General features: G+C 47.7%; 1 protein-coding gene across 1 annotated transcript; it reads right to left on the bottom strand.

Moving 5' to 3' along the window:
* On the bottom strand, positions 1–15,533 carry ncstn (nicastrin). Its single transcript, XM_067452920.1, has 17 exons — positions 15,381–15,533; positions 13,671–13,772; positions 13,343–13,466; positions 13,143–13,261; positions 12,484–12,629; positions 11,669–11,819; positions 10,385–10,497; positions 10,158–10,310; positions 9,621–9,725; positions 8,252–8,329; positions 7,906–8,075; positions 7,592–7,694; positions 7,425–7,523; positions 2,163–2,265; positions 1,826–1,995; positions 1,523–1,729; positions 1–771 (listed from the first exon to the last, which is right to left on the bottom strand). The coding sequence occupies exons 1-17, from the start codon at positions 15,448–15,450 to the stop codon at positions 649–651; spliced, it is 2,136 nt and encodes a 711-aa protein (XP_067309021.1). The 5' UTR covers positions 15,451–15,533; the 3' UTR covers positions 1–648.
* Between the last annotated feature and the right edge of the window lie 504 nt (positions 15,534–16,037).

The raw sequence follows: 16,037 nt of genomic DNA, 5'->3' as shown, positions 1-16,037 counted from the left end.
TTTGGAAAAGAAAGTCATGTTTATTCAGTTCTCAAGGCATCAGTTTAGAGAAAAATAATGACATCATTAATCAAACGCTTTCATTCAATTAAAGTCAACAAACAAACGCTGCATATCAGTGTTAATGTGGGCCTGCGACGCGCCGAGTGTCCAGAGGAAACGGCTGATCGCAGACCGTATGTGTTCGGGGTTTAATGGCTACAATCGCCAACGAATAATCTCGCTCTCACACACACACACACACACACACACACACACACACACACACACACACACACACACACACACACACACACACACAAATAAAAAGATCCACATCAATAATGAAGTTTGAACTTAACTCATTAAGCTATTGCACACACACTTCACATTCTCAACTTTTAACACATTCTTAACTTTAAACACTTAAAATCAGCTTTTTTGTGCCCGTTCATGTCATAATCAGAAAAAAACATCTGGAATTATAAAAAAAAAGACAAAAAGAATATGAACAACTTTCCAGGAGACCAGAGCAGTTTAACCCCGCTAAAACCAGTGCGGCTCAATCCCGTCAGGTCAGAATAAGTTACTGTTGAGCTGAAGTGTGTGTGTGTGTGTGTGTGTGTGTGTGTGTGTGTGTGTGTGTGTGCTGAAGGGAATGAGAGCCGGTCAGTAGGTCGTCGTGGGCGTCTCGCGGGCGGAGCTAAACAGAAGCTCCGCCTTTGAGCTGATGAAGTAGGTCACCAACACAGACAGCAGCAGCACGGCCACGCCCACCCCCAGTGTTAGCATCTGCAGAAACACACACACACACACACACACACACACACACACGTTAGGACTTTCCATAGGCGTAATGGATTTAACACTGTACATTCTATCCCCTTACACTGCCTCTAAACCTACCCATCACACACACTCTCTCACACACACACACTCTCACACACACACAGCCCCTAAACCTACCCATCACACACACTCTCACACACACACACACACACACACACACACACACACACACAGCCCCTAAACCTACCCATCACACACACTCTCTCTCACACACACACACACACACACACACAGCCCCTAAACCTACCCATCACACACACTCTCTCACACACACACACACACACACACACACACACACACACACACACACACACACACACACACACACAGCCCCTAAACCTACCCATCACACACACTCTCTCACACACACACACTCTCTCTCACACACACACACACACACACACACACACACACACACACACACAGCCCCTAAACCTAGCCATCACACACACTCTCTCACACACACACACACACACACACAAACACACACACGCACACACACACACTGCCCCTAAACCTACCCATCACAGGAAACATTCTGCATTTTTACTTTCTCATAAAAACTCCTCCTGTGTGATTTATAAGCCTTTTGTAAAGTGGAAACCGCTGGCTGCTGATCTCAGGTATTGCTCTCCTTATGGGGACATTTGGTCCCCACATTGTAATATAAACAAGGGCATACACACACACACACCTCCAGTTCTCGGCTGGCCACCAGGAAGATGCGCGCTCTGATGCTCTTCCAGCGAGACTCGGTCCATGTGGAGAAATCTCTGGAGCCGTAATCGAGCAGCTCGAAGGCCGGAGAGACGGCTTTAGACAGACGGACCGAAGCCCTCACACAGAACGGCCCCGAGCTGTTGAGCCCCACTGGGCCAGACACCCAGAAATACGAGAACAACTGAGAAGCACACACACACACACAGAGAAAACATAAGCGCTAGAACACACTCACACACACACACTCACTCTCTCACTCACTCTCATTCACACTCACGTCTTTGTTCTCTGTGCTGACGTCTCCGGGCTTCTGGCATTGGGTCTCTGTGAGGTTTGTGGCGCTGCCCGTCAGGTTGGCCATGATGTACTGAACGAATCGGGTCACGCTGTGCACGGGGCCTTGGATCCGCGGACCCAAACCAATGTAGAACTGAGGAGGACCAGAACCTGAGAACAACACACCAGGAGTGTGTGAGTGTGTGTGGATCCACGAACCCAAACCAATGTTTGGGAGTGTGTGACTCAAGTGTGTGTGTGTGTGTGTGTGTGTGTGTGTGTGTGTGTGTGTGTGTGTGTGTGTGTGTGTGTGTGTGTAGTTTAACCAGAGGACGCACTTAAAATGCTGTTGACTCCTTTCTTGGTAACTTCAGGAGGAAGCAGTGAGCGGAACCAGCTGTTATTCTTCTGGATCAAGAACCCGTACAGCAGCTGAGTGACCTGGACACAGAGAGAAACATCAGAACCAGATATTATATTATATTATATTATATTATATTATATTATATTATATTATATTATATTATATTATATTATATTATATTATATTATATATTTATACAGTGAGGAAAATAAGTATTTTAACACCCAGCTATTTTGCAAGTTCTCCCACTTAGACATAATCTAAAAAAAATTCAGAAATCACAATGTATGATTTTTAAACTATTTATTTGTGTGATGCAGCTGCAAATAAGTTTTGAACACATGAGAAATTCAATGTTAATATTTGGTCCAGTAACCTTTGTTTGCGGTTACAGAGGTCAAGCGTTTGCTGTAGTTCTTCAGCAGGTTTGCTCTGCAGGAGGGATTCTGGCCCACTCCTCCACACAGATCTCCTCTAGATCCGTCAGGATTCTGGCCCACTCCTCCACACAGATCTTCTCTAGATCCGTCAGGTTTCTGGCCCACTCCTCCACACAGATCTCCTCTAGATCCGTCAGGATTCTGGCCCACTCCTCCACACAGATCTCCTCTAGATCCGTCAGGATTCTGGCCCACTCCTCCACACAGATCTTCTCTAGATCCGTCAGGTTTCTGGCCCACTCCTCCACACAGATCTCCTCTAGATCCGTCAGGTGTCTGGCCCACTCCTCCACACAGATCTTCTCTAGATCCGTCAGGTTTCTGGCCCACTCCTCCACACAGATCTCCTCTAGATCCGTCAGGATTCTGGCCCACTCCTCCACACAGATCTCCTCTAGATCCGTCAGGTTTCTGGCCCACTCCTCCAAACAGATCTCCTCTAGATCCGTCAGGTTTCTGGCCCACTCCTCCACACAGATCTCCTCTAGATCCGTCAGGATTCTGGCCCACTCCTCCACACAGATCTTCTCTAGATCCGTCAGGTTTCTGGCCCACTCCTCCACACAGATCTCCTCTAGATCCGTCAGGTTTCTGGCCCACTCCTCCAAACAGATCTCCTCTAGACCCGTCAGGTTTCTGGCCCACTCCTCCACACAGATCTCCTCTAGACCCGTCAGGTTTCTGGCCCACTCCTCCACACAGATCTCCTCTAGATCCGTCAGGTTTCTGGCCCACTCCTCCACACAGATCTCCTCTAGATCCGTCAGGTTTCTGGCCCACTCCTCCAAACAGATCTCCTCTAGATCCGTCAGGTTTCTGGCCCACTCCTCCACACAGATCTCCTCTAGATCCGTCAGGTTTCTGGCCCACTCCTCCACACAGATCTCCTCTAGATCCGTCAGGATTCTGGCCCACTCCTCCACACAGATCTCCTCTAGATCCGTCAGGATTCTGGCCCACTCCTCCACACAGATCTTCTCTAGATCCGTCAGGTTTCTGGCCCACTCCTCCACACAGATCTCCTCTAGATCCGTCAGGTTTCTGGCCCACTCCTCCACACAGATCTCCTCTAGATCCGTCAGGATTCTGGCCCACTCCTCCACACAGATCTTCTCTAGATCCGTCAGGTTTCTGGCCCACTCCTCCACACAGATCTCCTCTAGATCCGTCAGGTGTCTGGCCCACTCCTCCACACAGATCTTCTCTAGATCCGTCAGGTTTCTGGCCCACTCCTCCACACAGATCTCCTCTAGATCCGTCAGGTTTCTGGCCCACTCCTCCACACAGATCTCCTCTAGATCCGTCAGGTTTCTGGCCCACTCCTCCACACAGATCTCCTCTAGATCCGTCAGGTTTCTGGCCCACTCCTCCACACAGATCTCCTCTAGATCCGTCAGGTTTCTGGCCCACTCCTCCACACAGATCTCCTCTAGATCCGTCAGGATTCTGGCCCACTCCTCCACACAGATCTCCTCTAGATCCGTCAGGATTCTGGCCCACTCCTCCACACAGATCTTCTCTAGATCCGTCAGGTTTCTGGCCCACTCCTCCACACAGATCTCCTCTAGATCCGTCAGGTTTCTGGCCCACTCCTCCACACAGATCTCCTCTAGATCCGTCAGGATTCTGGCCCACTCCTCCACACAGATCTCCTCTAGATCCGTCAGGATTCTGGCCCACTCCTCCACACAGATCTCCTCTAGATCCGTCAGGTTTCTGGCCCACTCCTCCACACAGATCTCCTCTAGATCCGTCAGGTTTCTGGCCCACTCCTCCACACAGATCTCCTCTAGATCCGTCAGGTTTCTGGCCCACTCCTCCACACAGATCTCCTCTAGATCCGTCAGGTTTCTGGCCCACTCCTCCACACAGATCTCCTCTAGATCCGTCAGGTTTCTGGCCCACTCCTCCACACAGATCTCCTCTAGATCCGTCAGGTTTCTGGCCCACTCCTCCACACAGATCTCCTCTAGATCCGTCAGGTTTCTGGCCCACTCCTCCACACAGATCTCCTCTAGATCCGTCAGGATTCTGGCCCACTCCTCCACACAGATCTCCTCTAGATCCGTCAGGATTCTGGCCCACTCCTCCACACAGATCTCCTCTAGATCCGTCAGGATTCTGGCCCACTCCTCCACACAGATCTTCTCTAGATCCGTCAGGTTTCTGGCCCACTCCTCCACACAGATCTCCTCTAGATCCGTCAGGTTTCTGGCCCACTCCTCCACACAGATCTCCTCTAGATCCGTCAGGATTCTGGCCCACTCCTCCACACAGATCTCCTCTAGATCCGTCAGGATTCTGGCCCACTCCTCCACACAGATCTCCTCTAGATCCGTCAGGTTTCTGGCCCACTCCTCCACACAGATCTCCTCTAGATCCGTCAGGTTTCTGGCCCACTCCTCCACACAGATCTCCTCTAGATCCGTCAGGTTTCTGGCCCACTCCTCCACACAGATCTCCTCTAGATCCGTCAGGTTTCTGGCCCACTCCTCCACACAGATCTTCTCTAGATCCGTCAGGTTTCTGGCCCACTCCTCCACACAGATCTCCTCTAGATCCGTCAGGATTCTGGCCCACTCCTCCACACAGATCTCCTCTAGATCCGTCAGGTTTCTGGCCCACTCCTCCACACAGATCTTCTCTAGATCCGTCAGGTTTCTGGCCCACTCCTCCACACAGATCTTCTCTAGATCCGTCAGGATTCTGGCCCACTCCTCCACACAGATCTTCTCTAGATCCGTCAGGTTTCTGGCCCACTCCTCCACACAGATCTCCTCTAGATCCGTCAGGATTCTGGCCCACTCCTCCACACAGATCTTCTCTAGATCCGTCAGGATTCTGGCCCACTCCTCCACACAGATCTTCTCTAGATCCGTCAGGATTCTGGCCCACTCCTCCACACAGATCTTCTCTAGATCCGTCAGGTTTCTGGCCCACTCCTCCACACAGATCTCCTCTAGATCCGTCAGGATTCTGGCCCACTCCTCCACACAGATCTTCTCTAGATCCGTCAGGATTCTGGCCCACTCCTCCACACAGATCTTCTCTAGATCCGTCAGGATTCTGGCCCACTCCTCCACACAGATCTTCTCTAGATCCGTCAGGTTTCTGGCCCACTCCTCCACACAGATCTCCTCTAGATCCGTCAGGTTTCTGGCCCACTCCTCCACACAGATCTTCTCTAGATCCGTCAGGATTCTGGCCCACTCCTCCACACAGATCTTCTCTAGATCCGTCAGGATTCTGGCCCACTCCTCCACACAGATCTCCTCTAGATCCGTCAGGATTCTGGCCCACTCCTCCACACAGATCTTCTCTAGATCCGTCAGGTTTCTGGCCCACTCCTCCACACAGATCTCCTCTAGATCCGTCAGGATTCTGGCCCACTCCTCCACACAGATCTTCTCTAGACCCGTCAGGTTTCTGGCCTGTCGCTGAGAAACACAGAGTTTGAGCTCCTCCAAAGATCCTCTATTGGGTTTAGGTCTGGAGACTGGCTAGGCCACGCCAGAACCTTGATATGCTTCTGACAGAGCCACTCCTCGGTTATCCTGGCTGTGCTTCGGGTCATTGTCATGCTGGAAGACCCAGCCTCGACCCATCTTCAACGCTCTAACTGAGGGAAGGAGGTTGTTCCCCAAAATCTCGCAATACATGGCCCCGGTCCTCCTCTCCTTAATACAGTGCAGTCGCCCTGTCCCATGTGCAGAAAAACACCCCCACAGCATGATGCTGCCGCCCCCATGCTTCACAGTAGGGATGGTGTTCTTGGGATGGTACTCATCATTCTTCCTCCTCCAAACACGTTTAGTGGAATTATGACCAAAAGTTCTATTTTGGTCTCATCTGATCACATGACTTTCTCCCATGACTCCTCTGGATCATCCAAATGGTCATTGGCAAACTTCAGACGGGCCTGGATGTGTGCTGGTTTAAGGGGAACCGTCCGTGCCATGCTTTCAAACCATGACGTCTTAATGTTTTACCAACAGTAACCTTGGAAACGGTGGTCCCAGCTCTTCTCAGGTCATTGGCCAGCTCCTGCGTGTAGTTCTGGGCTGATTTCTCACCTTAGGATCATTGAGACCCACGAGGTGAGATCTGGAGCCCCAGTCCGAGGGAGACTGACAGTCATGTTTAGCTTCTTCCATTTTCTAATGATTGCTCCAACAGTGGACCTTTCTTCACCGAGCTGCTTGTCCATTTCCCCGTAGCCCTCTCCAGCCTTGTGGAGGTGTATGATTGTCTCTCGTGTCTTTGGACAGCTCTTTGGTCTTGGCCATGTTAGTAGTTGGACTCTTGCTGATTGTATGGGGTGGACAGGTGTCTTTATCAGCTAACGGCCTCAAACAGGAGCATCTAATGTAGGATAATAAATGGAGTGGAGGTGGACATTTTAAAGGCAGACTAACAGGTCTCTGAGGGTCAGAACTCTGGCTGATAGACAGGTGTTCAAATACTTATTTGCAGCTGTATCATACAAATAAATAGTTAAAAAATCTTATATTGTGACTTCTGGATTTTGTTTTTAGAAGATGTCTCTCACAGTGGACATGCACCTACAACCACATTTTCAGACCCCTCTGTAATTTCCAAGTGGGAGAACTTGCAAAATAGAGTAGGGTGTTCAAATACTTATTTTCCTCACTGTATATATATATATATATTATTAGACAGATATTTGCTCTTGTTGAACAGAGTGAGTCACATGTGATCGTGTGTGTGTGTGTGTGTGTGTGTGTGTGTGTGTGTGTGTGTGTGTGTGTGTGTGTGAGTTTGAGTGTGTAACTCACGATCTTGGGGTCGGTAGTGATGTTGTTCAGGACGGCGTCTTCTCCTCCCGCCTGCCTGTAAAGTGAGCGAGCGACGAGTGTGGCGACTTCAGCCAGAGACTGAAAGAGAGATAGAGAGTGAGTGAGCGAGTGAGTGAGTGTGTGTGAGTGAGTGTGTGTGACGGTACCTTAGCCGCTTCCGTCACGTGCTCCAGCTGCTCATCTGGACTCATGTTGGGCGGATACGACACATTCAGGTTCTCTGCGTCGTCGTACATGCTTTCGTAGTATCTGTTAGTGGAGACACACACACACACACACACACACACACACACACACACACACACACACACACACACGTAGTGCTTCCATGTTATTGGGGACATTCCATAGGCGCAATGGTTTTTATACTGTACAAACCGTATTTTCTATCCCCTTACACTGCCCCTAAACCTACCCAGCAGACACACACACACACACACACACACACACACACACATACCTGTTGGTGAACGACGCCTTATGGTCCGCCAGCACGAGGCCGGGGATCTGACGGACCCGCAGGAAGCGCTGCAGAGACGAGGGCGGCAGCGGCTGACTGACAGCTGGCTCGTCCAATGAGATGCTCAGACTGGTCGCTATAGACCGCATGCGTTTCATCATATCCGACACCTGGGGGGGGGGGGGGGGGGAGAGAGAGAGAGAGAGAGAGAGAGAGAGAGAGAGAGAGAGAGAGAGAGAGAGAGAGAGAGAGAGAGAGAGAGAGAGAGAGAGAGGGTGTGTGTGAGAGAGTGTGATTGTGTGTGAGTGAGCGACATAATGGATAGGTTTGAGGTTTCTTCACTCACCTCGCTCCACACACTGTCGTTTTTTCGGGTCATGGGGTCAGAGTGCATCCACAAGTCCCGCCCACTGCGCAGACCAACCTATAAACAGATCAGCTCGGACTTATAATGACACACCAGACGTCCAATCAAATCAGACCTGTTATTTAGTGGAATACAGTAATACTGAAATAATAACAATGTGAACAAATAGTTCAAAATAATTACAACAATAAATAATTCAAACCATAATAATATTAATAATAAAATAAAATTGCCATTTTAGTAGCACAAGCTATTTTCTTGGCAAATGGAAATCTTATATAATAAGATAATATATATAATTTTCAATAAATAAAGAAAATTATATAATATGATTTTACGCACACAAAATAGAAAATATAGTAATTATAAAATATAGTAATTATGAGATGGTTTTTGTGGTTGTTGTGTGGCCAGTCTGGACCCCGATGCTTTTAAAGGTCGTGTTCTTCGCGATTCCATCTTTCAGACTTTAGTTAGTGTGTAATGTTACTGTTAGAGTATAAATAATACCTGTAAAATGATAAAGCTCAAAGCCGAGCGAGATATTTTATTAAACAGAAGTTCCCTTTCAAAGCCGACAGCGAGCGGCCGGTTTGGACTACACCGCTGCACTTCCTGCTGTGATGACGGCACTAGAACCGTTTGTTGACTCCGCCCACAAGACTATATGCAAAATAGGGGGCGTGGTCTCGCTGCTCTCCCACGTGGAGAAGAGCGCATTCAGCGCTTGCATCGCCCCGTTACGGTAAGAGGCGGGACCTTTCCGGGCAAAGTGCGCTAAGCTGCTGTCCAATCACAACACGGGAAGCGCTGGCCCAATCAGAACTCGTTATGTGTATCTGAAGGAGGGACTTCACAGAACAAGGAAATCATCCGGCCGTTTATAGGACAGAGGAAACAGCGCTGTACAGATCAGTCAACTGTGTGGAAAATACTGTGTGCTTTTACACGCGACACATGAACTCATGTTATATTGCACACTGTAAACACAATCAAAGCTTCGAAAACACGCGAAGAACGGGACCTTTAACAATAGGTGCTTATTCAAGAGACACAATAGATTATTTTCAAACTTTGCATTAAAAAGACGTTTCTCTTTTGTCAGGCTCAGGCTCGCGCTTGCGTCTGCGCGGCAGAAAGAAACGTAGGAAGGGAAGTATATCCGCGACTTGGCAGTGTTTCCAATTTCAGCGTGATCTTCAGATCTTCAGAAATGCTTGGAAAACTTGTAGCGACGCTACTGCCCAACACTGATGATAACAACCGCCAGAACCACTGACATAGACCCTCAGATGAAATAAACATGTCATTACACACACACTCATTACACGCACATACACACACACACCTGTCCGATCTCCAGCATGGAGTGCACATTGTCCAAGTCGATCACAAACTCCTTCCTCTCCATGTCAAACACCATCTTTGAGCTTCCAATGTAGTCGAAGGCTTCCTGAGAGAGACACAGCAGAAATGTTTACTTCACACACACACACACACACACACACACACACACACACACACACACACGCAAAAACACACAAATGCAAACACACACACGCAAAAACACACATACACACACACACGCAAACACACATACACACACGCAAACACACACACACACACACACACACACACACAAACACATGCAAAAACACACAAATGCAAACACACACACACACACACACACAAACACACACACACACGCAAACACACATACACACACGCAAACACACACACACACACAAACATGCAAACACACACACACCCAAACACACACACACACACACACACACACACACACACACGCAAACACACATACACACGCAAAAACACACGCATGCACGCACGCAAACACACACAAACATCAAAATCCGAGACGGACCCCCTGGAAGAAGGTGAAGAAGATGTTGCGAGGGGGCGGGGCTAGTTGAGTGACAGGGTAAAGCGCTTGAGCCGCGGCCAACAGGGCGACGATCCCAGACACGGTTCCTTCGGCCGCCGGAGCCTGTTCCCAGAAAAACGACCTGCCGTCGAGCTGACAGAACACAAGACACGTTTATTCCTGCGGAGAGAGAGCTGAAGTATGGGCGGCTCGGCTCGGCGACTCACCCGCGCGGCTGCGAGGACGACGCTCTCATTGGCTGCGTGGCCTTTGGCGCTGGCGTTGATTGGCCGAGTCGAAGCCCAGACGTTGAAGTCACTCAGAGGGTCACACAGAACTTCTGATAGGAAGCAGAAACCATCAGACAAAACTAATGTGGGATTGCTACGTTTGTGCATTATACCGACACTAAAACATAACCTGAAGCTGTTATACGATGTCTATCTAACTTAATCAAACATTGTATTCGGCCTTTCAGCTGATAAAAAACCATAACACACCCTTCCATAAAACACCATTACCAGTGTTGGGGAAGTTCCTTAGAAAAGTAATGCGTTACAATATTGCGTTACTCCCTTAAAGGGTTACTTCAGCGAGTAACATATAGCTTAGTATCAGAAGAAACCTCTGGAGTATATTCAAATAATCGTGCTGGATTTTCTGGGAATTGTAGTCTTTTATCCCCATGAGACACAAATACATTTTCTGTCTTCTCTCAGTCTAGAAAGCACCAAATTAAAAAAAACATTTCACATTTCTACTGCATTAATGACCCAGTTTAAATACGGATTCATCTTCCCAGCGCTGAAGTACCGCTTTAAAAAGTAACTAATTAAGGAAGCAGACAGAGGCTCAGGCCCAAAGCGTTCACTAACGGACAGGGATTTTTTTTTTTTTTGTGTTGTGTAGTGATTGTGTAGTGTAGTGTAGTGTTGTGTTGTGTTGTGTTGTGTTATGATTGTGTAGTGTAGTGTTGTGTTATGGTTGTGTAGTGTAGTGTAGTGTAGTGTTGTGTGTACCTGGGTTGATGCTGAAGCGGTTCTGCAGGTCGGTGCGTCTCATGCAGGTCACGGTGTCGGTCATGTGTTGTGTAGTGATTGTGTTGTGTTGTGTAGTGTAGTGTTGTGTAGTGTGTACCTGGGTTGATGCTGAAGCGGTTCTGCAGGTCGGTGCGTCTCATGCAGGTCACAGTGTCGGTCATGTGATGTGTTGTGTTATGATTGTGTAGTGATTGTGTTGTGTTGTGTTGTGTAGTGTTGTGTAGTGTTGTGTGTACCTGGGTTGATGCTGAAGCGGTTCTGCAGGTCGGTGCGTCTCATGCAGGTCACGGTGTCGGTCATGTGTTGTGTTGTGTAGTGATTGTGTTGTGTTGTGTTGTGTAGTGTAGTGTGTACCTGGGTTGATGCTGAAGCGGCACACAGGTCGGTGCGTCTCATGCAGGTCACGGTGTCGGTCATGTGTTGTGTTGTGTAGTGATTGTGTTGTGTTGTGTTGTGTAGTGTAGTGTGTACCTGGGTTGATGCTGAAGCGGTTCTGCAGGTCGGTGCGTCTCATGCAGGTCACGGTGTCGGTCACGGCGTGCATGTGTGAGAAGAGCTGCATGGCACACAGCGGGTACTGCGGAGCGCTTCCATTCACACGCAGGTTATGGTCCTCGTAACACTACACACACACACACACACACACACACACACACACACACACACACACACACACACACACACACACATTAAAGAGGACACCAGGTTTTCCTGCTTGAGTGTCGATTATTCCTCATATTCTCCATTGCTGCGCAGCGACTCACTCGTTATATTGAACACACACGTTCAGTTTTAATTGTAGTGTCTTGTCTAACTTAGTCACAGTAATCCAGTAGCGGTGGCTGTGGGCGTGGCCCCACAGGGCAGCGAAGCATTCTGGGAATTGTAGTCTTTCATCCCCATGAGACAAAAATACATTTTCAGTCTTTTCTCAGTCTAGAAAGAACCAAATTAAAAAATAATTTCACATTTCTACTGCATTAATGACCCAGTTTAAATCCAGCGCTGAAGTACTCCTTTAAATAATGGTATGAGATTTGAATTTTTAAACGGACAAATAAGAAATGTTGGAAGTTTGTTTAAACATGAAACTAAACCTCCAGTAGGGGGCAGCAGGCGAGTCTTAATGAGTGAGTCACTGAGTCGATTCATCCAAACGATTCATTCAAGAGTGAGGCAGTCATTTACGAACAGGTCACTGAATCTTTGATTCAACCAATTCATTCAAACACTGAATCATTCAGTAACACACACACACACACACACACACACACACACACACACACCTTCCGGATGACCTGAGTCTGATTCTCATCTTTCAGAGCAAACACAGGGAAGGAGAAGTCTTCATAGGACAGTCCGTTGCCGAGAGGGTTCCACACGGTCACGTTACAGTCGGCTAATTCAGGCCCGTATGTCTCAGAATACACACCTGAGCATGAGAAAACCACACACACACACACACACACACACACACACACACAAGGTTTAACTGGACATGGGAATGTGAGTATTTTAGGTGCTGATATCTTTAGTCTTCACACACACACACACACACTCACATGTTTATTTTTTGTGACATATGGGGACATTCCATACGTAATTGTTTTTATACTGTACAAACCATATTTTCTATCCCCTTACACTGCCCCTAAACCTACCCATCACACACACACACACACACACACACACACACACACACACACACACACACACACACACACACACACACACTGCCCCTAAACCTACCCATCACAGGAAACATTCTGCATTTTTACTTTCTCATAAAAACTCCTCCTGTGTGATTTATAAGCCTTTTGTAAAGTGGGGCCATGGGTAATGTCCTCATATTTCACCCTCTCCTGTAATACCTGTGTCATACCCATGGCATTATACACATTTGTGTCCTCATATGTCACAAAAACATGCCCACACACACACACACCTGTGTTCTGGTTGGGGCAGGTTGTGTGAGGTGAGAAGTTTTCAGCGAGGCCTGTTTTAGAGACGATCACAGCGACTCCGGCCACTCTGGACGAGTTCTTCATTCTCAACATCACCGACCTGCAGGAGAAACACATGAGATCACACTTACACACACACTCTCTCTCACACACACACACACACACACACACACACACACACCTGTTGAAGAAGGCCGTCTCCATGATGATCATGTATGGAGGATGAGGTCCGGTGTTGAGGATCCAGTCCAGGTCTGACTCGCTCTCCAGCACATGGAGAACACCGGTGTCTCCAGACATCGACGCTGACACACAAACACAGCATGTGAGGAGTCTGTGTGTGTGTGTGGTCAGTGTACAGTGTGTGTGTGTGGTCAGTGTACAGTGTGTGTGTGTTTATGGTTTATATCTATAACACTCACACTGGCAGCCGATCTGATGTGTGGCTACAGTGTGTGTGTGTGTGTGTGTGTGTGTGTGTGTGTATGGTTTATATCTATAACACTCACACTGGCAGCCGATCTGATGTGTGGCGTTCAGCAGTCGGACACACGGAACCGTATCATTGAGTTCCACATAGATCTTCTGTTCCACTGAGCTGCAGCTCACACCTACAGCAGGAGACACACACACACACACACGATGACACACACGATGACACACACACACACACGATGACACACACACGAAGAGACACACACACGAAGAGACACACACACGAAGAGACACACACACGAAGAGACACACGATGACACACACACACACACACACACACACACACACACACACACATAGATTAAAAAGTTTGAAGACAATTTAAGTTGGCTAGGAATAGAGTTAATCAGAAAGTTTGAAAAGGTTTGAAATAGTTTATATATCCACTCCCCTAAAGGATTATTAGGAGCACACACTAATGCTGTGTTTGACCCTTTCTCCTTCAGAACTGCCTTAATTCTCCGTGGCGTTGATCAACAAGCTGCTGAAAGCATTCTTTAGAAATGTCGGCCCATATTGATAGGAGAGCATCTTGCAGTTGATTGGAGCTTTGTGACATGGTGCATTATCCTGCTGGAAGTAGCCATCAGAGGATGGGCACATGGTGGTCATAAAGGGATGGACATGGTCAGAAACAATGCTCAGGTAGGCCGTGGCATTTAAACGATGCCCAATTGGCACTAAGGGGCCTATAGTGTGCCAAGAAAACATCCCCCACACCATTACACCACCACCACCAGCCTGCACAGTGGTAACAAGGCATGATGGATCCATGTTCTCATTCTGTTTACGCCAAATTCTGACTCTACCATCTGAATGTCTCAACAGAAATCGAGACTCATCAGACCAGGCAACATTTCTCCAGTCTTCAACTGTCCAATTTTGGTGAGCTTGTGCAAATTGTCGCCTCTTTTTCCTATTTGTAGTGGAGATGAGTGGTCCCCGGTGGGGTCTTCTGCTGGTGTAGCCCATCCGCCTCAAGGTTGTGTGTGTTGTGGCTTCACAAATGCTTTGCTGCATACCTCGGTTGTAACGAGTGGTTATTTCAGTCAAAGTTGCTCTTCTATCAGCTTGAATCAGTCGGCCCATTCTCCTCTGACCTCGAGCATCAACAAGGCATTTTCTCCCACAGGACTGCTGCAGACTGGATGCTCTTCCCTTTTCACACCATTCTCTGTAAACCCTAGAAATGGTTGTGTGTGTAAATCCCAGTAACTGAGCAGATTGGGAAATACTCAGACCGGCCCGTCTGGCACCAACAACCATGCCACGCTCAAAACGGCTTAAATCACCTTTCTTTCCCATTCTGACATTCAGTCTGGAGTTCAGGAGATTGTCTTGACCAGGACCACACCCCTAAATGCACTGAAGAACTGCCATGGGATTGGCTGATTAGATAACTGCATTAAGGAGAAACTGAACAGGTGTTCCTAATAATCCTTTAGGTGAGTGTATACAAGACAGGCTTTTACCATGGAACTTTTGGAAACTTCTTTGCTATTGCTTTGTACGCCATTAGACTCGTTCAGTCACTCATTCTACAGTAGATTAACATCCTTTTACTGTAATTATGATTTCCAATGAATGGGATTATGTTAATAATTCAGAGCTATATTTATAAAGGAATGTATAACAATTCCAGGCCTGAGCGAGTGAACAATAATCACCATCTCGTGACCGCATGAACACACACATAAAGATGAAACAATCATATGTATACTCACATGTGTAAAACAAAGCGATGGTGAGAAGTTTAACGCAGTTTAATGATATTAAATCGTCCATCTTCCTCATTTACACAGCAGCGGTGAGCGACTGGAGCAGAGCTTGTTTTCTTCCGGTTCCGTCGCGGTTGTTCTGCGCGTGAGACTCAGCGACACCTTCCGTCACTACAGCAAATGAGCTCTTCGGTGTCTAACGAGATTCTAGAACATGTGGAAATCTTAAAGGGGTTAGATGAATCTGTATTTAAACTGGGTCATTAATGTAGTAGAAATGTGAAATTATTTTTGAATTTGGTGCTTTCTAGACTGAGAAAAGACTGAAAATGTATTTGTCTCATGGGGATGAAAGACTACAATTCCCAGAATGCTTCGCGGCCGTGTGAGGCCACGCCCACAGCCAATGCTACTGTCTGGATTACAGTGACTGAGTTTAAATTAGAGAAAAGACACTATAATTAAATACTGAATGTGTGTGTTCAATATAACGATCGAGTCACCGCGTGAGTCTCGCAGCACTAACTCAGATTCGGAGTCAGATTACATTTAACGTCATAAATGAGTTGATGAGCTCTCGTGATGAGAGCTGAGGTGATCACTCGCGGCATTCATTCACAGCGCGAGTTCAGTCTGGGGTGTCTCAGTTCATGCCTTTGGAAG

The sequence above is a fragment of the Pseudorasbora parva genome, chromosome 9, assembly GCF_024679245.1.
Source record: "Pseudorasbora parva isolate DD20220531a chromosome 9, ASM2467924v1, whole genome shotgun sequence".
Taxonomy (NCBI): Eukaryota; Metazoa; Chordata; class Actinopteri; order Cypriniformes; family Gobionidae; genus Pseudorasbora; species Pseudorasbora parva.
The sequence above is the reverse complement of the archived record's forward strand: the minus strand, read 5'-3'. Positions and strand labels throughout refer to the sequence as shown.